The 22217-nt window shown below is 37.1% G+C and overlaps 1 protein-coding gene across 1 annotated transcript; it reads right to left on the bottom strand.

The window, feature by feature from the left end:
• Positions 1-1939: 1939 nt before the first annotated feature.
• LOC140674764 (uncharacterized) lies at positions 1940-21613 on the bottom strand. Its single transcript, XM_072908530.1, has 4 exons — positions 21174-21613; positions 20811-21049; positions 2257-2640; positions 1940-2187 (listed from the first exon to the last, which is right to left on the bottom strand). Exons 1-4 carry the CDS (start codon positions 21611-21613, stop codon positions 1940-1942), a joined length of 1311 nt encoding a protein of 436 aa, XP_072764631.1.
• Between the last annotated feature and the right edge of the window lie 604 nt (positions 21614-22217).

The following is a 22217-nucleotide window of genomic DNA, read 5'->3' as shown; positions in this document are numbered from 1 at the left end:
AATGAAAGACAATAATGTCGTCTTCGTCTCTCTTGAAATGCAATGATGTTTGTACGTATACAGACATACACCAATACATTGAATAAGAATTCATTTCTCAATGTTGGTGACAGTGACGCTGGAATTTTCTCGTCGGTCCTGTCGACCCTTAAAAATATAAAGCGTTATTATCATCGCAAATGCACGCTGTCGCTAAAATAGAAAATTTTTTCATATATAGTAAAAAAGGATATTCAGATTAAGATTTATTTATTTATTACATTAAAATTATTATTTCCCAAACTATAGGACCGTTACACAAGTGTTTCCCAAATAATTTTACGTCAATTAAAGAGGAAAAAATAATAATTTTTATTATTCTGTCTGCTAACTATATACGTAATCAATTAATTTTCATTAATAAGTAAATCATTATTTCTAGAGCTATAAAACTTTTTTCCTAAACTTTCCCAAACAATTCCCAAACGATTCCAATAGATTGCAATAATGAAAAATGAAAAATAAAAAATTTGTCTGCTAAAGTGAACAGAGGAAATTTTTATTTATTTACTACATAGAAATTATTATTTCCCAAACTATGAGACCGTTACAGAAGTGTCTCCCAAATAATTCTACGTCAATTAAAAAAAAAAATTTTTTTTTTAATTATTTCTGCTAACTATACACTGAACTTATTTTTATTAATTATAAATAAACTGTTATTTCCCAAACTATAAAAATGCTTTCCTAAACTTGCCTAAATGATTCCCAAACGAATGCAATAATAGAAAATGCGAAATATTGAATTTGTCTGTTAACTATATTGAACTCTTAAGAGGATACCGAAGCGTCGGTCAAACTCATACGTGGTTTTGAGCGCTGCCTTGAAAGAACTAAAAAAGTATTACCGACGCAGTCGACATGAGAGCGAGCGAGACAGCAATAGGAGTCAGCGAGACAGCAATAGGAGCGAGAGAGACAGTAATAGGAGCGAGCGAGAGGAGAATAACAGAATGCAAGGAAAGGCTCAAGCCTCGAGTTTTCTCTGCCAGCTGCTATGCCCCTCTCGATCGCTCCTATTACTGTCTCGCTCGCTTCTATTATTGTTTCTTTCGCTCGCTCGCGAAAAGCTATTTGTTGTGTGGCAATAGTACACACTGATGCGTAATCTTTGTACATGTGTCGTTCAAATTGTTATAAAAAAACGACTTTTTTCTCGACCAAAATTTCGTCGCAAGGCTGAACATAATGTAGAGGACTAATAGGCATATACAAAATGTGTGTAAACAAATTAAATTTGAGAAATATGTGTAAATAATATAAACATCTAATGTCATATACTTATTTTTATATCTATATAATAAATACAAATAAATTGTTAAACTTTTTCTTTTATAAATGTATAGTATATATATATATATATATATATATATATATATATATATATATATATATATATACATATACAGTGGCGATCAAAAGTTTCGACCCAAGCAGATTTTTTTCCATATTTTGGGTATAGGAAAAATAAATTAAAAAAAAAGATTAATTATACATAGAATAACATATTTTACTATGAATAAGCGTTGATAATGCTAGAGTAACAATTACAATAATTTTTTTATTTAACATAATACAAAAGACGCATGATCATAAATATCGGGCCAGGAACTTCAAGTTACTTTAAATCACAAAAATCAACTAAATCACTAGAAAATACTAAAAAAAACAATAGTAATATTTAATATTTAGTAGCCATCTCTTTAGAAATAATGACTGCTGCACAACGATGTGGCATTGACTCGATTAAACGGGTGATTAAGTCTCGAGGGATTTTTTTCTATTCTTCACATAAAGTATTGAATAAAACCCGTTTATTTGAATGTTTCTTGTTGGCTACTCGGTGACCAAGTTCATCCCAAAGATGCTCAATAGGATTTAAATCCGGAGACTGAGCAGGTCATTCCAAAACTCGCACTTTTTTTGCAGACAAATACTGTGATACGATCTTTGAAGCATGTTTTGGATCTCTATCATGTTGGAAGATCCATCCATGAGGCATATTATCCTTCGCGTAAAGAAGCATTTGCTTGTCAAATATGTCCTTATACACGAAGCGATCCATCACACCTTCAATTCCTACCAATGGACCCACTCCTTCATACGAAAAGGCTCCCCAGACCGTGACTCCACCTCCGCCGTGTTTCACTGTTGGTATTTGGTATTTGGAATCGTATCTGGTACCAACGGGTCATCGAACATACTGTTTTCCGTCACTTCCAAATAATTTAAACTTGGATTCATCAGAAAATAGTACTTTTTTCCAGTCCTGCACAGTCCAGTCTTTATGATTCTCGGCAAATTGCAATCGGGCTCTCGGATTCTTTTTACTAATAAGAGGTTTCTTTACACTGATTCGACCGAATAGCCCAATATCCCTCAGACGTCTGGATACTGTGATACGACTCACATCAGCAAGGTTCTCGTCACGTAATTCCTGGGCAATCATGCAGGCAGTCTTCCGAACGTCAACCACAGACTTTCTTCTTATTAATTTGTCAACCCGCGCTGTTGTTTTCCAGGGTCGACCACTTCGTGGACGATCAGCTACACTTCCTGTAGTCTTAAATTTGTTAATAATATCATTCACCGTTGTTTTACCTATTGATAACAACGCTGAAATTTCTCGTGACTTCTCTTGAAAGCTTCACGACAACTTTGCGTAATTGTATTGTCGTGTGGCGACATCATGTTCGCTAGACGACTTGTTGTGAACTAATGTAAACATTTCAATACCATAACACTCTCAATGCAAACAAATACATCGTCAGAGTACCTAGTTATACCTTGGCCCGATATTTTTGAACACACAAATTAACGCATTCCAGGAATAATGAAGTAAATATATACATTCCTTTATCTTAAACTACACTGATTTACTATTAAAACTAAATACTTTTATGACATTCAGGCACTCTTTACTATATAATTATCGTTTTTCGAATATCGCAAAAAAAACATTTAGCCCGAAACTTTTGATCGCCACTGTATATATATATATATTGTTACGTGTTGCGTCCGTCCGTTGATTCGTCCCTGAATTGATCATCGAATGTCGAGTTTGGATTCGAGTTATGACGGATCGAGCTTCGTCGTTAAGAAGTTGATGATTGTGTACCGTCCTGTCGTTGTTTTTCGGAGACATCTTGATTTCTGGTCTGGAGCCGTCAGCGTTCAGACGTATCTCCGGACATTGATAATTTCCACACAATTATTATTATAACATTCTATCGCTGTAATATATTGGCTTGCTTATTAAAGACCTTTTTAACTTACGCGAGTTCCTTTATTCCGCACGCGAGTGAGAATGTGTTTGTGAGATAGTCGGCAAACGCAATAATATATATATATATATATATATATTTGTGAAATAAATATTTTATCATACTTGATATCTCTTAGACACTTCCCAGCAAACACAAAATATGACTATTATATAACATGGAAGTAACATCTAATATAACATATGTTACATTCTAAGAATATAAATGTTATACAGGGTGTCCGATAATAACCGCCTCACCGCTCATATACAGGTAGAGCAGGTCAAACTGAGTAGAAAAGTCCTCTACCATTTTTCGATTTTCGAAATAATTATCAAGAAATTAATTACCAAAGATTGACAAATCTGGGCGAGTACAAGCGCGCGGCGAGAAAGCCCATCCTACTGCTATGCGGTTACTAGGCGCTCATTGAATGATAGGAAGAGCGGTCTACGACTGAAAATGGATGCGTATGAGTAGCGCGCCTAGTAACCGCGTAGTGGTGGGATGGGCCTTCTCGCCGCGCGCGCTTTACTCGCGCGGATTTGCCGATCTTTTTTAATTAATTTCTCGATAATTATTTCGAAAATCGAAAAATGGTAGAGGACTTTTCTACTCAATTTGATCTGCTCTACTTGTATATGAGCGGTGAGGCGGTTATTACCGGACACCCTGTATAACTTAGAAGTAAAATGTAATATAACATATGTTACACTATATTTATATAATGGTTACATAATTTTATTTTATATTTACAATATAATTGAGTTATGAAACTGTTACATTACACTGTTATTTATACGTTATATAGATGGGCAGTATTATAACTGCTATATCACGTGTTATATAACATTTGTTATGTTTATGTTACATTGATATTATGTACTTTGAATTGTGCGGGACTCTAACCTTTTGCATTGCGATATAACATTATATACGTGTTCCTTTGCTTGTCGCTACGCGGCGCGCTCAGACTAACTCCGCATTCAAGTTTTCATAAAATGTAGTTACTCTATCAACACCCATGTTCAAAAGATGTTTATAGGAGTTCATAGAATGTTTTAAAAATTTATATTTACTGAAATGCGGTTTATTATTATGACTTGGTGAAAAGAAGATGAGAAAATAAAATGTGATATTAATATATATTCTCATCTAGTGCAAACTATAAAAGACTGAAGCTATATATTTTAGCATCACAATTTTGAATATTCCAGTTATATGACATTTTAGTAATTCATATAATTGTTATATAACTTTTCTGTTACTACTGTAACACTACTGTAACACTACTATAATAATTATGTAACATTTTAGTAATATGTTACATTTATGTTATATAACTGCAATTTTCTATGAGTGGGAAATTATAACTAACGTGAATATTACATGTAACGAACACGTTATATTACTTGTTACTTTTTGTTATATTGCGGCAATGTTACAGTTATGTGTCTGTGTTTTCTGGGTTTACACACGTCTACTTCATCTTGTATGTGGCTTCATTATATCATGGCTTTGCATATGCAAAATATGCAATAAGTAGGAACTAAATATGTTACAATATTTTTTGAGAAATATGTATATATAACATTATATATCTAATGTCATACACTTTTCTTATTTTTATCTGTATGTAATATAAATGAAAAAAAATTATCTATTAGAAATACAGTTAGATATTGAATATAAAATTATGCTTTTTTGTATTTTATATCATAATGAATGAAATTTTAAAACGTATTTTTATAATAGCATTCAATATACATATTATATAAATATATATATTTATTATTATTGTAAATACACGTGTATTCATAATTTTTTTCACACACATTATGGTATAAAATACAAAATAGAGATAATTATATACTCAATACCTAATATGTATTATAAATAATAGACAATTTATTTGCATTTATTACATACAGATAAAAATAAGAAAAGTATATGATATTAGATATATATGATATTAGATATATATAGTATTATATATATTTTTCAAATTAAACATTGTAGCATATTTAGTTTCGTACTATTTATTACATGTTTGGCATATGCAAAACCATGATATAATAAAGCTATGTACAAGATGAAGTAGACGTGCGCAAAGTGTCTAAAAGATATCAAATATGATAAAATATTATTTCACAAATATATATAATATTATACATTTATAAAATTAAAGAAAAAGTTTAACAATTTATTTGTATTTATTATATAGAGATAAAAATAAATATATAACATTAAATTTACAATCCCAGATAACACACAATATTGCATAAATATTCTATGTAGCATCAAATATATTTTTTGAGAATATTCTTAAAGAAATCATCTATACATCTCTATAGAATATCCTTGTTTATAAAGAATAATCTATAAATCTACCTAGAACATGTTAAAATCAGCTATAGGAATATATTGTTTATATATTCCATAAATGTTCACAAAATATTCAAATGTATTGAAGATGTAGATGGCGTTCAGAAAGATGGAGCTATCACTCATTACCCATAATTCAATCTCTTAATCCCTTTTCCGCTTTTATTAATAAGTATATCCGTCGAGTCCGTTCATGGTATATATAGTGTACGATAAGTAAAAAGTGTGTAAGTACAGAAAAAGAAGCTCTTATTGAGAAGGTAAGCATATATTATTATCAAAAACAATAAATATTATTATCATTTCTTTACGTTGTATTATTTGCTTACAGTGATAGATTTTCTAACCTTTGATTTTTTACAAGCTCTTTAATTAATTTATCATTAAGAATTCCACATCAATTTTTCCAAGAACAATATAATGAAACGTCGTAGTAAAGCGACTTTTTATAGAAATGTTAAAAGAGGAAGCGCAACATTATCACAAGAGAATTGTGATAATTCTAAATATGATTGTATAAATGATGTTTTAATTACTAAAAATACAGAAGATTTTCAATGTAAGTACTTGTTTAGTACTTCTAATAAAACAGGGGACTGTTTTAATACAGATTGCTTTAATGTTTCACATGACTCATATAGCCAATCTTCTGATAACTCTGAAAATGTTATTGAAAGTGATACTCCAATATTAGAACAAAATATAGAAAATCAAAATTTACATAATCAAAGTAATAATTTTATTAATGAATTACGATCATGGGCAATATCATATAATATTTCACATAACGCCTTACGAAGTTTATTAAATTTATTAAAATTAGAAACAAATATTTGTTTGTCTCAAGATTTCAGAATTTTACTTGTACTCCTCGACATATACCCTACAAATCTGTAGGTTCAGGCACTTATGTACACATGGGAACTCAATTTGCAGTTCAAAGTTTAATTAATTTGTTAAAGATACAGCCAGAAAAAATTAATTTATTTATTAATATTGATGGTTTGCCTTTAAGCAAAAGCTCTAGTAGTCAGATATATCCAATATTAAGTTCAATATCTGAATATCCGCAATATGTATTTGTGATAGGTATCTATCATAGTTATGAAAAACCTAATAATGTTAATTTGTTTTTAGAAGATTTTACAGTTGAAGCTATAAAGTTATCGGAAGATGGTTTTATTTATAATAATCATGCTATACCATTTGCAATTAAAGCATTTGTATGTGATGTTCCAGCAAAATCCCTCATTACTTCTTGCAAAGGTCACACTGGATTTTTTGCATTTACAAAATGTATGCAAAGAGGAAAATATATAAAAGCCAGAGTGTGTTATCCTGAAATAAATTATGTTGAAAGAACGGATGAAAATTTCCGTAATAGAGTTCAACCTGAGCATCATACAGGAACATCAGTTTTAGAAAAAATACCTTCGATTAACATGGTAAAAAGTTTTCCTCTTGACTACATTCATTTAGTATGCCTTGACGTAGTAAAAAAACTAATAAATATATGCCTTTTTTGATTTATTTCACATAGATTATCAAAAACCAACATACAATCTATTTCAAACTATCTCATTGAAATAAAATCTTGTATTCCTCCTGATTAAGAAAAACCCGGTCTTTAAATGAAGTTGCACGCTGGAAAGCAACTGAATTTAGATTTTTTTATTGTATTGTGATCCAGTTATTTTAAAAAATATTTTATCATCTGACAAATACTTACATTTCATATCTTTATATATTGCTGTTAGAATTTTAATTAATGCTAATTTATATACAAAGTATTTAGAATACGCATGCTCATTATTAATATATTTTGTGAAAGAATTTAAAGTTATTTATGGAGCAAAGTACATTTCACACAATGTGCATGGATTAATTCATGTTGTTGATGATTGCAGAGTTTTCGGACCTTTAGATCTTTACAGTGCATTTCCTTTTGAAAATTACATGCAATTACATGTAAAACGATTAGTTAGAAAATTTCATTATCCACTAGCTCAACTTGTAAAGCGTATTCATGAGTCACAAAATATATTGATAACTAAACCGTCAAAAAAATAAAATTGCAAATGATACAAGAACATCATGAAGGTCCTTTACCTATCACACATTTTTCTGCTCAATTTAAAAAATTGATTGTAAATAATATGTCGTTTAGTACACATTTGGAGATAATTGCTGTTGTTACGTCCCAGCACCAAAAATTTTTCCATTAACTTTTAAGAAACACCAAACTTATAATATAAATCCAAACAATAAGTTACCGACTACATTTTAGCCGATAAGTTATTCACTAGACAAGTTACCCATTATAATCGTTACCGACTCTAGCCGACAGCCTGAAACGTTAATCATAAAATAGCCGCCTTCCCACCACCATAAGACTCTCCCACTATTCCGAACCCTTAGATAACCCTTCCTACGCGTCCACCCCACTCTTCAACCCTGACCCGCACAAACCGAAGGACCTCGAAACAGTCCCAAAAATCGACACATTAATTCAAGATTCTGAGCGATGCACTTCTCTCTCTAGAAGTGCTCCTCCTTCTTATAATTCTACTTCGATACGCGATTCCATTTCCAAACACTGTTCCAAGTCAACACGCCTTTCCATATCCACATTCGTTTCCATTTCAGTACGCGATCCACTTTCATACAGTTCCACTTCAACGTCATTCTACCTCACGCGAGCGCATATTATATCGTTACTTCATTATACTACGTCCGTACACCTTGCGTCAGTTCTCCGTGCCGATAGCTCTCTGATTTATATTCACGCGTCACCACTGTAACCATCCAATGTAAGTGTAGTTAAAATATACATATATTTGTGAAATTTCATTGTGCATTAATAATCGAAACGTACCTGAACGCAGTCCGCATTTTATACGTTCGGCGTCATACTAAGTTCCAACCCGACACTCAACAGACCTGGTTTCGACCATTAACCAAACCGACAACGTAGCGGTGCGGACAATTGCACGCTCGTTACTACCCCTACCCAGCCGATATCGTGTTAATATTCTGCACATACGGCACTCCTACCCTAAGACCAAAGCTTACACCTTCTTCTGATAGCATCGTGCTAATATTCTGCACATGTCACCTCCCTACCTCAAAACCAATGGTCAAACCCAGCGAACACGCGAAACTAATTTGATCTTTTTGTAGATGCCAAAAATAAGAAGAGGCTGACAAATTCCACGGGCGACGTTTATACTACGAATTCAAATACGCCCCTGTCAGCGAAGCGGATAGTGAGTTCCTCGGGACAGAACGCTTATATTTGACTTAGAATACGAGGCGTACTTTAACCCGGCCTTACGAGCGAAGCAGGTCAAACCTCTGAGGAAGGACAACCGCATAACGTCTATAAAATACTTCCGGTGGCCGCGCAAACTAATACCGTTAGACACGCAGCTACTGTTTTCCCCTCTGCCGCCCTCGAATTACATACTGGGAGATCCGAGGAAGACCCGCTACCTCCAGATACGCGACAAGATATTATACTTAAACTACGGGTGTTCCACCCCCGAGCACTGGAGTTCCGCGGAACAACCAATAATAATAGATTAACACTACGCGGAACGAAACATAATAATATCTTGTAGTAGCGTTACGTAAAATACGAAATTTTGAAAACGCAGATTTTCTCGACACTTTTTATGACAGTAGATAGAGGTAAAGGGAGTTCTAATCCAGGGATCTGAGGGGGGGTAAGGTAAGCGGGGGCGTGGTTACCTCGCCCCCGGTACTAAGGGGGAGTACCAAATACCCCCCTGATTGAGGGGGGTGGACCAAATGTCACCCCCAGATACTTGGGGGGGGCATAATATGGTTCCGCACGTGGAGGGAGTATCCTCTCCGACTGACTGCGGAGGTCTGATGGTGAGAGAGAAGAATGTCAACTGTTACAGATAAAATATTTACCCCACTATTTATCCATAATGTATATTTGCACTAAATAATTACGTTCGCAACGTGGTAGAAGGAGACGGTGCTATATGCGTTCGCAACGCGGTAAAGGGAGACGGTGCGATAGGCGTTCGCAACGCGGTAGAGGGAGAAGGTGCGATATGCGTTCGTAACGCGGTAGAGGGAGACGGTGTGATAGGCGTTTGCAACGTGGTAGAGGGAGAAGGTGCTATAGGCGTTCACAACGCGGTAGAGGGAGAAGGTGCTATAGGCGTTCGCAACGTGGTAGAGGGAGAAGGTGCGATAAGCGTTCGCAACGCGGTAGAGAGAGAAAGTGCTCTAGGCGTTCGCAACGCGGTAGAGGGAGAAGGTGCTATAGGCGTTCGCAACGCGGTAGAAGGAGAAAGTGCTATAGGCGTTCTATATAGTGTAGGACAAGGAGAGTATGATGTCGTGTGAGAAGGAAAGCGCTGTGTATGACAAGGGAGTGCATGATAATAGGAAAAAGGAGAGCATGATGGTAGGAAAAGGAGATATGGGTGCGAAATAAAGAATAGAGAGGAAGGAGGATAGCGGGAAGGAGAGCGCGCATAGTGAGAGAAAGAATAGAGAGCGCGCATGGTGAGAAAAGAACAGCGCTATAGGTGTAGGACAAGGAGAGTATGATGTGTAAGGAAAGGAGAGAGCATGATGGTAAGGAAAGAAGGTGACAAGTAAAAGAAATATATAAATGTATAAAAATTCCAAATTTATTTAAAATTAAAAAAATTTAATTACAGAATATAGAAAATAATACTTGAACTATAGTTTTTTAATGTAAATATGGGTTGATTGAACCTTCATGATGATGATTCGACCACCAATTGAATATTTTAAATACATTTTGTAAAGCGCAATTTCGTATATGTCCATCGCACCGCAGAGTAGCATCTAATTTATCTAAAGCAGGAACGTCATCATAGTCGTTATCCAATGTCTTGATAATAAAACCGATTTTCGCATCGTCTTTCAGTAAATTTGCGAACCATTTTCGCTTTTCATGTCCTTTGACATACACTCGAGAAGATGCATCTTTCAACGTCACAGCCTCAGTGATTAAACGTTTAGCCATGTAGTATGGAACGTTTCCATCTTCCCATTGCAAATTGTGATGTTTTCCAACCAACCATACAACTTGAGATCTCTCAGACCTCGTGAGCAAACAGAATGGTGTAAGACTCGTAAAAATATAATGAGACAGTACAGATCCTTTAGTCAGAATCGCAATTTCTTTCACGATAAACTTTCCTCCAACAATAAATCCTTGAAAATCCACAAACGTTGGCACAACCATAATGAAAAGATATTGGCGAGAACTACGATGACGAACGACTGATGTTAATCATCGAATATCGCAATTTTTTATGTTATAACATTGGGGAGGATAATTATTTATAGAAGATTCGAACGTTGGTTGATAAGACGAGCGTTCCTGCTCGTGCTGATTCATGTAATTTTACGTACTACGTTCGTTAGAGGATTGTATTCGACAACGCGATCATGCAAAATGAGACAATAAGCGGTAGTGTTTGCCGGCACATTTTCTTTACAATCAAATTCTATTCTTACGTCTACGGTAGCATTTTTCACTGATTCGTTTTGTCGAGAACAATCGATGATTACAAACGGACCGTAAAGTAGAAACAGTGAGACGGTGAGGCTCGGTTCGAGGTACTCGTATCCGTAATAGTTTTTGCAGAAACGCGCGTACGTGTCGTATAGAATCGACCATCTGTTTTTATCGAAATCCAGATTCATATCGTCGTACGGATAACATTCCGAGTTCAGATAAAGTTTCACGTTTGTTAATTTGCAGTCGTCGAATTTACTCATATCCTCGAGCATAACATTCTTCCGACCTGTCTGCAGAGCAAAGATAACGTATCGTGGTTTCTCCAGCTGAGTCGCGGTCTTAATGGCCCACGAATGCTTGGTTGTACGCTGCAACAGCGGAAACTCGTACAGATCCCACGAGCGAAAACCCATGCTGAGATAGCGTCCGCTTTCCAGAGCGCGCAGCATAGACAACTTCTTAATTTCACTCAACAGCACATGTGGCATTCGCCATTGTATCTTGAATATGTTGATGACAGGCTCCACCACCGAAGCTCCAACCAGACAATTGTTGTCATTGCGCGATCGTATTAAGATCAACTCGTGACGAGCGTTAATTACTATGCGTCTGTAATCCTCGCAAAATCCCAATAACATGTAGAGCGGTACGCAAAAATTAAAATGTCCATTTACAGTAGTTGGATCACTCCAGCCAGCATTTCTTATAATCACGCTTTTATCGGATGATATTGTTACATAGTTTTTGAGCATACTCGTTATTCCCACGTTTCTGTTGCGATCAATCTCCACGCCATTGAGTTCGTATCGAATCTCTCCAAACATGAATGCTACGCAATTATTTTGCAGTACCACATTAGATCCGTCAGTTGGATTGTTTATCTTCAATTCTCCCTCGATGTATAAGAAACTCTCGTACGGTAATGTATACAGATCCTGTTGTTGTATGGGTATTCTTATCTCGTCACTGTGTCCGAACGTTGTGTTGGCGAATGGGTTGTATGCGTAAGTCTCAATCTTGACGATGCGATCGTCAAAGATCGGTTCGTCCGCGATGTTGAGAATGTCAGTCATCGTTCAATTGTTTCGCACCGCGAATCCCAAAGATTGTAAAAACGCAACGTTTGATGCGTTTAATTTCTTTTTTTTAGTGCAGAATGATTGCGTATTAGCAAATCTTGATGTTGTTATTGTTGTTGCTGGCGTCGTAAAGATTGTGTTGTCTCTCACGTCTTTCGATCCGTTCAACACAAGCATCACACGTTAATTTTACCGCCGTCGTACATGCACTCTAATGGTGATCTCTTTTCCTCGAAAATCGAGTAATCGTCCTTCCTGATCGACAATGCGTAACGTTAAATCAGTAATGCTCCGTACGATGATCGGTAGGTAAACGATGTGCGCCGGTGTTTCCGATATCTTATATCCTGGTGGTACCCTCGGTGAAAATTCGTGTATCGTATGAACGAATTTACCGTTGTTGTACGCACCCGCGGTGACATTACATTCGACACGGATAATGTTCACGTTGATAATATTAATCGGCACGTCTGACTCATGCCATTTTCGCGGCTGCAATATACGGTTCGAGAATCCTAGCAGCGATCCAATGTTGTTAGGCTTGCTAAAATTTATTCTGAAGGCGCATTTGATCTCGCTCATCGTATTGTAATTAGCGCGGAGCACTATCGACCATTCTCTATCCTCAAAGTCATCGTCGTCAGTGTGTTTTTTATCACCATCACGAACTGCGTGTTGCAAATGTTTTCGTGAAATTGTTTTTTTCAAAAATTCATGTATCGCTTGCAGCTCGTACGATCCCTCGAGAATCGTAATTTCCGCATCATCTTTACCAAAGTAAAATTTATTATTTGAGGAATTCACGTTCGATATCGTGTGATAACTCTCAAAATCCGCTAGACCGAGCTCGTATTCACTATCGCTTAAATCTACGGTGGGAGAGTAATTTGTCGCGAGAACAGCTGCTCTTCTCAGTCAGCGTGAATGTCATAGAAATGTTGACCAAACTGTTTAACGAATACTAAGTTAAATAGCGCAATGTATGTCTTTAAATTCACGTGCATCGACTTTGGAGAAACTGCAAGCACAATTGCCCGCAGATGCTTTGATTATAAGTTTGATAGGATGTGTGATTATACTCTATTTTTGATAGATTTAAATATCGTATCAATTCATTCGGCGGACGAAGATTGCCAAAACTGTCAAAATATATAGCGCGATTCCCTCTCTTTGCATACGCTACCCAGTGAGTACCCGAGCCTTTAGCGTTATCCAAATTTATGATGCCGCTCTCGTTTCGATATATACCACCGATCGGTAATGAGTCACGCATAAAAACACCTCTAAAATACGGAATGCGCATACGTTTTGCTAGTTGAAGCAGTTGTATGTTGGTAGTTGCACCCTCTGGCATTTTTAGTGTCTCTTTGACGTTTTTTTTTCTTCTTTCTCATTGAGACTCCTCGTCCGTATTTGTATGGCGCGAGATACAATCCACGACCTTCCATGACGCGATTGTGACGTAGCATCTCTTGAAACTGACGTTGCGTAGCTTTTCCGTCGTTTACCATCTTTGCTACACCAGCCGCTCCACCAATCAGAGATCCGAGAGCACCCAACACTGGTAGAATCGGTAATACGCCCCCACGTTTCGCTACCGGAAGTATTCGTTTTTTCGTAATCTTTTTCTTCGTCGACGACTTTTTCATCCCCATACCCATTTTCGTCTTTGCTTTCATGACCGTCCAAACGGCCATGGCGGCTGCTCTTTCACCAAAATTCGAATCTTTCGCTGTAATACGTTCTCGCGCCCTCGCAGCTAGTATACGATCCGCTACGTGTCGTTCGCCGAGGTCGTTGCTTCGCGAGTAAGCTAAATCGTGTTCACGACACGCGACATCCAATGGGTTGATGCCTCAATCACCTCTAGTCAATCGTTCTTGTAAACGAGTTCCCGTTCCGCAAAACTGATATCCAGGAATAATGTAATTCGATAGGGAGTGCGTTTATCGCGCGATTCAACAGACCACAGCCTTTTACGGTTTTCGCTGATATTCGTAACAATCTTTTATCATCGGCGCTGGACCGTCAATGTGCGTTCGTTGCCACGGTCGATTGTAATGTTCGAAACAGCGACGATAGGTCTGAACCTCCGAATCCGCCTTTATATATTCCGGAAGTTTGTCCCACAGACGTTCCACGTAACGACCAAACTGTTTCAATAAAATAATCTTCGGTATAGATTGCAACTGTTCTGAGGTAGGGTTGAGAATATCACAGTCATCCGACAGTGAAAGAAACATGTTTGATACTGAGCGGTTTCGATTTGATGCGCATCTATAAATAGGCTCTCCTCACCCTCCTCCTTCTCAGAAAGTATCGTTAAGTCTGATTAGACAAGTCATGCGATTCGTGCTACAACCAACGGTAATTAAAGTAACAAATTTTGACAATAGGCTAATGCCTGAAAAAGAAATACACAAACATGGAAAAATGTTACTGAATACAATACGCGGTCTTATTTGCAGCCCTTCGAATTGTGGTAAAACTAACTTGTTGATAAGCTTGATAGAAAGTCCAAACGGCATACGCTTTGAAAATTTATACATATATTCAAAATCGCTTCAACAACCAAAATATCAATATTTGGAAAATTTACTATCATCGATAGATGAAATTGGTTACTTTACGTTCTCTAATAACAGCGATGTCATTCCATCGAGAGAGGCGCTTCCGAATTCGGTTTTTATCTTTGATGACGTGGCAAGCGACAAGCAAGATACGATAAGAGAGTACTTCTCAATGGGTCGACACTCAAGCGTCGATTGTTTCTATTTCTGTCAAACGTATGCCAAGATACCCAAGCATCTTATACGCGACAATGCTAATCTGTTGATTTTACTTAAACAAGACGGTACAAACTTGCGACATGTGTACAACGATCATGTAAATACTGACATGTCGTACGATGATTTTAACGCGTTATGTCAAAAATGTTGACAGCACAAGTATGGATTTCTAGTAATTGACAAAGACAGTTCAATGAGCAATGGACGTTACAGAAGAGGTTTTAATGAATTTGCGGTACCGTAAAATGATCAGTTGCTATCGAAACATTGACAGAGCAACGTCTACATAAAAAACATGAGTGATAACAGTGATCGTGAAAAGATTGCGCGAAAAATTGTACAGACGAGCGAGTCAATTCGCAAAAAATATCGCGCGTTAAAAACTGGTAAAATTGAGGAAGATGTAGCGTTGGAGAAACAGTTTAAACCGATTAGCGAGCCTCTAAAACAGCTTGTTCAAAATACCATCGATGTAGAATCCGACGTATCGAAAATCAGCCGTTCGATATACTCGAAAAAGACCATGTGGAAAAGAAAATTATTAAAGTTAAAAAATGACCAAGAATCTCATTGAATGATTTGAGCTCAAAGCAAAAACGATTAAATGTCTCATTAAATGATTTGCCGATAACTTCTACACCGAATCAAAGACGAACGATATCGGACACATCTACTCACATAGAAATTGCGCAATCGCGTCAATTATCGTACGAGCAACCACCCGCCGACGAAATTTTTGAAACCACACTCGATTCGTTGGTTACAACGGTTCAACGTGAATTGCAAACGTCCGCAGGTGTAAACATATTTTGAGAGCATTTAGGTCCACTCGGACAAAAATATATACTATCTGTTATGAATCAAAATAAAGATAGGGCTATGGATTAGGTGTACGGCATTAAGTTTTCTAACGATGGAATAATTCTCGGTAATAAACATTTTGACGTAGACAAAAATGATAATATAATTATCAATGAAGTAAAATATACGGGAACGCCGGGTCTCTATGAATTAATTTTCAAAAAAATCCCCGACGATGAAATATACACCGAAGATGATTTGCTTAAATATAAAAGTATATTACTAGCGACGAATGCGCATAAACGTGGGAACAAAGCACATAATCCAGTATTAGGGACTAAAGGATATAAGTATAAAAATGTAATTGCACCGTTATTTTCTAGCAGAAAAGCTGGAAAAGGTATAGTACCGCGCGCTATGACTCTAAACGACAATAAGATCGACTACGTGCATTGGAACGATCCAAACGAGTTGGTAGATCGTCTGCGATTACTGGATGCTTCGCGTCGAGCCGGTAACAATGCTCACGACAATGAAATGTCGATTATCGAAGAACTTCGCGAAGATGGTCTTATTATAAATTGAATGATGTCTCGACAAAACTAATCAGTCGATCAGCGTTGCGTGACACTTTACGAAGCGTCGGAAACAAATGCCTATCAACAAATTTGGCTTATTCGATTCAAGAAATGATGCAACCGGCACAAACGGCTCTTGGGATAGATTGGTAAAAAGTTATGTGTACGAAAACGCTCTGTGTCGCGTCGTTACAGACTTCGATGCGAGGTCGCGTAAGATTCGCCGTGTAGCGTAACCTGAAGCTGACACTGATGCCGTCAACAAATTGTACGTGCAGTCCTGCCTTAAAAGATTAATGAATCGACAGAAAGAATCAGACGAGAAGCTTACTTTGCTTGAGAAGGACGTGCGAGCATTACAGATTGCGCTAAACAAACTTCAACGCGCGGCTAACGCTAACTCAGAGACAGCTATCAATCTGAATGAGCATCAGTGAACGGGTTAGGAGCGGCTATCGAACGGTTATCGAACAGCTACGAAGGATTATCGAACGGCTGCGAACAATTATCGAACCGCTACGAAGAATTATCGAACTGCTATCTAACTACAATGAGTGGCAGTAGTAGTGAACGACCTAGCAGCAGCAGCAGCAGCAGCAGCAGCAACAACAACAGCCTCGAACGAGGCAATGATCATCTCAAGGAGGGCTGCGAACGAGGCTACGAACACGTTCTTAACGGCTACACTCAAGGTTACAAACAACTCAAGAACTCCTACGATCGTTCAAAAGACGTCTGTGAACGAGGCTACGAACGGGTCAAAAGCGGCTATGAACGAGTAAAAAACGACTTTGAAAAAGACTGCAAACGGATCAAGAACGATTTTCGAATAGGTGAAGGATGGCGGTGAACAACGCAAGAACGGATTAAGAACGAGTCAGAAAACGTGAAAAAACATAGAAAAAACGGAACTTAAAGAACGGTTATTAAAGGACGATAAACGAAAATGAGTGATAAAAAAGCAAACAACAAACAACCATCGAGAAAAACTGACAAAACAAAGAATCAACATAGTTTGGAGAGACGGCAGTTGATAAACGAACTGCACGCGCCAGCGAGAAAAAATTTTCCCCGAAGACACGTCATAGTGCGGGGATACGATGATCTGTGGCAAGCCAACATCGTCGAGATGCGTCCGTATGCTCGAGTCAACAAGGGATACAATTACATACTCACTGTTATCGATGTGTTGAGCAAGTATGCGTTGGTCGTACCGCTCAAGAGTAAAGGTGGAAGCGAGACGGCCGATGCGATTGGAGAGATAATTCGAGACGATGCGAGATGCCCGAAAAATTTTCAAACCGATCAAAGAAAAGAATTTTACAATGCAAATGTACAAAACCTCATGAAGAAACACAATATTAATCATTATTCGACATATTCCATCATAAAAGCCTCGATCGAGGAACGCTTCAATCGTACTTTGAAGAATAAAATGTGGAAAATGTTTACGCTCAATGGAAACTACAAATGGATCGACGAACTATCGAGACTCGTTGAAGAGTACAACACGCAAAAACATGGCACTATCGGTATGAGACCTGTCGATGTTACTCCAGCCGTCGCGGAGAAACTTTTAAATACGGTGTACAGCAACGTAAAGATTGCGGCGCCGGCGAAATTTAAAATAGGCGATTCGGTGCGCGTGAGTAAATTCAAGACTTTATTCGAAAAACACACCAAATTGGACCGCCAAAATGTTTGAAATTGTTAAGATACAGAAAACTAATCCCGTGACAGATATATTAAAAGATTCGCGCGGAAATCCCGTCGCCGGTGGATTTTACGAATACGAACTACAACGCGTTGCTAATCCCGATATATATCTTGTGGAAAAGATATTGAGGAAGAGGGGGGATGAAGTTTTTGTGAAATGGTTGGGATTCGATAGTTCACGGAATTCTTGGATACATAAAAATAATGTATTGTAAAAATATAACAAATATTATATAAAGTTTATATATATATCAATATATATAATATTCAAATATATATACTTTTTTCTTTTTACAACGGTATTCTGTAATGCCGCCATGGTAGCGTATCGATACTTTTAAGTATTATATACCATTTATCATCGTGTGGACTAAGAGCAATTTTTTTCTGCCGCATGGTATATACTTTATGCATTTTTGATCTTATAGTCGATTGCTGTCGCGTCATTTCAATTCCTTCGTTCAAACACTGCATGTAATCGTCAAATATTATCGTTTTCGCGACGACGCTATTCTTGACATCTTTTACCTTTTCGTATTCTTTTTACCATCTACTTTTAGCGCATACATTTTTGCTCTAAGCTCGAAATTCTGTCATTATCATACCGTTGTTTTCATCCTTCATTAGACCCGGTACCTTTTTATTCACGAGCGGTATACCGTACGCATTGTCTATCGCATAGTCGCTCGTGTCGAACTTGCCGATGTCGCGCTTCATATTCTCGAACACGTCTTCGCACTCAATGTGATATATGAGACTATCCGTGTCGGTGTACATGACTTTACATTTTTCTTTATACATTGGAATCATGTAATCGTGATGAAATTCGTACAAACACATTTTGGATACATCAAGTATATACATACCTACATAGATTGGTTTGTAAAACTTCACCTCGAGTCTACGCAATTCCACAGCGATTAAATTTTCCGAAAAAACGCTCCTGCTATGAAAATTTGGTTTCGCGATCATTGCCTCTGCGCCGTACCTATCGTCCCATTTTGTTATAAGTTTTATATCTACGCGATTGCGCACATTTTCCATCGTTTTGCCGAAAACTGCATTATTCATTAATTTGTATAAATTCTTTTCAAAATCATTTTTGTCATTTCTAAATTGCGTGTTTAATTCAATATATGTACGTAACCATGGAGATTGCGCGAATTGTAATATGCGATGAATTTTTGTAACGCGAAGACCGTGTCGCGTACATTGCTGCAGATTGCGGTAGTGTATTACGTATCGTTTCTTATCGTATAAGGTCGCGAGCAACTTGTTCTCTCTTTTGTCGGGTGGTTTGTCACGCGTCGGACAAAACGGTAAGTCAGTATGCGCGTCGTGAAGATGTTGCGGGTACTCGAGATCGACTTCGAGGATATAGCCTGTAGGCGAATCGGACGCGATCGATGATAGATCAAAATTGTATATATTGTCGACCCATTGAAAACTAGCGTAAGGCAAAGATTGACACATTGCCCATCCGTATAAATTATTTACATCGAAATACATTAGATACGATGACGGTTTCAATGGCTCGTATGACTGCATGTACTTGTTATTAGTATGCGCGTATCTGTTGGAACATTGACTCAAACCACCGCGTATACCTCGTTCTATAAACATTACCATATCGATGTCAGTGAGCAATTCAAACTTAATATTTGTATGCTTCAACATGGCATCCCACGTGTATCCGGGCAGAGTATAATAATGCGCAGGGTCGAGCCCGTAACTCTTGATACAATTGTCACGAAAATTTTCAAAAATATCGCCTAATAACAAGACATCGATTTTTAAATATAGATCGCTATATTCGCCTAGCGTTCTAATGGAGAATCGGTTCCAAACAGTCTCGGCGTGCGCGTAATCGCTCTCGGATACTGTGTCATCGGTCAAGGAACTGTAAAATAATTCGCGCGGAGGTAAACATGTATCGTGCAATTTATCTACACAATCGATATATTCGTACGGAAAGACACTTTTTCGCGTTAACAGATCAAAGTCTTCTACCCGCAAATTTTAATATTCAGATTGTAAAATTTTTAATTTATCTTTACTGAGAAAAGATGCTAATTTGTTGAGACTTGTTGTGAGAAATTTAAAAGAATCGATGAAACGTAATTTAATGTGATTTCGCGAATTGTCTTCCGTAAGTTTAACATCTTTCGTAAATGAAACGTATTTTTCTTTAGTTATCGGAAGTAGATCGATTCTTCCTTCGAACGCTGTAGCTATTTCCTCGATTATAAAATGTGAATCGTAACCGGATAAATTGTGGAAAATAATTGGAATATAAAAGGATTCCTTATAATTTAGATTGCAATTTGAATGCGCGGGACCTCTGTACCGCCCAGTGAGGTGGCAATGATCGTGTACGCGCGTATCGTCTTCCACGAATGGTTTCTCACATATGTGACATTGAATAGCGCTGTTAAACTTTTCCAATTCTTCACGCGTCAAATTTATCATGGGAAGATTTGTAGATAAAATTGTTTTCACGCTCGTTGCTAAATTTTTTAATTCTTCAGCAAACCATGCGACGCAATTGGCTTCGCGACGAGAATGATACGCGGACAACGAATTATCGTTGTCGATATACGAGCAATGTACATAATAAGCGATACTAAACACTTGATGATGCTGGTATACATTTTTTTCTGCTTCTTCTTCTTTGTCCGTCTTTCTCAAAACACATTCCAGGTCGGCATACACGACGAAAGGAACCTGCTCCTTCCTGTTATAGTTGTTAAAAGCGAGCCACTTATCTTTATCGCTCGGTAATCGAATAGCGCAATCATTCATCTTCCCGCAGTCTGCAGTATGTGACTGTAGTTTCTCATTCGAATAAAAATAATGTAGACATCTATAAAAGAGAAATAATAATTATATATATATATATATATATATATATTTTAACATTTATAAAAAATAGAAATAATAATTATATATTTATTTTGAAAACAATCAATAATATTAAATATACATACCGATCACAGATATATTTTTGTCCATTGTGTTTATTGAGTTGTGAACTCACGAGTCGCGATAAATTCTTGATCCACGCGAAATGTCCGATATCTTGCGCATCTTGAATGTAGAGCAAATTGGCGTGCTTGTCCCTCTTTTGCTCCGAAAGACGAATAGGAACAATATTTTCGTTTTCGATGGTATACACATTGATTGAAATATTGTTGTTAATTTCAAACTTTTTAATTTGATTAAGAGTCACTGAAAACTCAATGTCTCGAAGATTTAGCACATCCGTGTAACGCGGGTACGATAATTCTCGTTCAATCCTTCTTTCAGCGGGATACATAGCAGCAGTCACTGCCCATGCAAAACATGCATTGTCTTTGGATCGCACGTTAACTACCGCTCGCTTCATCATTATCTTTCGCGGTAATATAATATAACATCCCGTACGCATAGGATTATATTTATTTATATTTATAGTCAAATTAAGTATACGCGATAATGCCCACCCACTATCACGTTCTTGAAATTCTTCAAGAGATGCTAAAGTGGGCTCGATAACACGTTGCTCGTACCATTCGCGTAAATCAGATGTACGAAATAGTTCACAGTTTTTTGTATTTACACTTTTATTGTCGTGCTTTTCACCCGCCACAAACTCACCGTTAAACACAGTATTCACTTTCACACTGCAGTGTATTTCGATAGCGTCTCGCACATGTTTGAGCACGATATCACTCGCATCTTCAAGAAACTGGCGAGGTTCGATATAATTGATATTGATTATCGCACCAGTCGACATACGGTTCTCGAACGCTGTATCAATTTTTCGCCAAAATAGTGCAGCTTGATGCGCGCTGTGTCCGGCATTAGCGTGTACGAAATGTTTGCGCAACGCATTTTTCAGTCCTTCGAGTCGCGCGATCTTTGCGATCAACAATTGTTAATATCCAATTGATATTCGCGGTCGTTTAATTCGACTCTGCTCTTCCAACGACTTAATATATTCATCGCATCGCACCTCCCACGCAAAGTACTCCTCCACCGAATTTATCAAG

This window comes from Anoplolepis gracilipes, chromosome 16, assembly GCF_047496725.1.
Source record: "Anoplolepis gracilipes chromosome 16, ASM4749672v1, whole genome shotgun sequence".
Taxonomy (NCBI): domain Eukaryota; kingdom Metazoa; phylum Arthropoda; class Insecta; order Hymenoptera; family Formicidae; genus Anoplolepis; species Anoplolepis gracilipes.
Note: the sequence above shows the minus strand (reverse complement) of the source record. Positions and strands in the feature narration are given on the sequence as shown.

What these genes read in the sequence shown, in the direction of transcription:
- LOC140674764 (XM_072908530.1), bottom strand. Translation starts at nt 21,613, where the DNA reads ATGCGTACGGGATGTTATATTATATTACCGCGAAAGATAATGATGAAG. An exon ending in CAAAAATATATCTGTGATCG is followed by an intron (nt 21,050 to 21,173) that starts GTATGTATATTT and finishes TCTCTTTTATAG; the next exon opens with ATGTCTACATTATTTTTATT. An exon ending in CCAGCATCATCAAGTGTTTA is followed by an intron (nt 2,641 to 20,810) that starts GTATCGCTTATT and finishes TGTTATCAATAG; the next exon opens with GTAAAACAACGGTGAATGAT.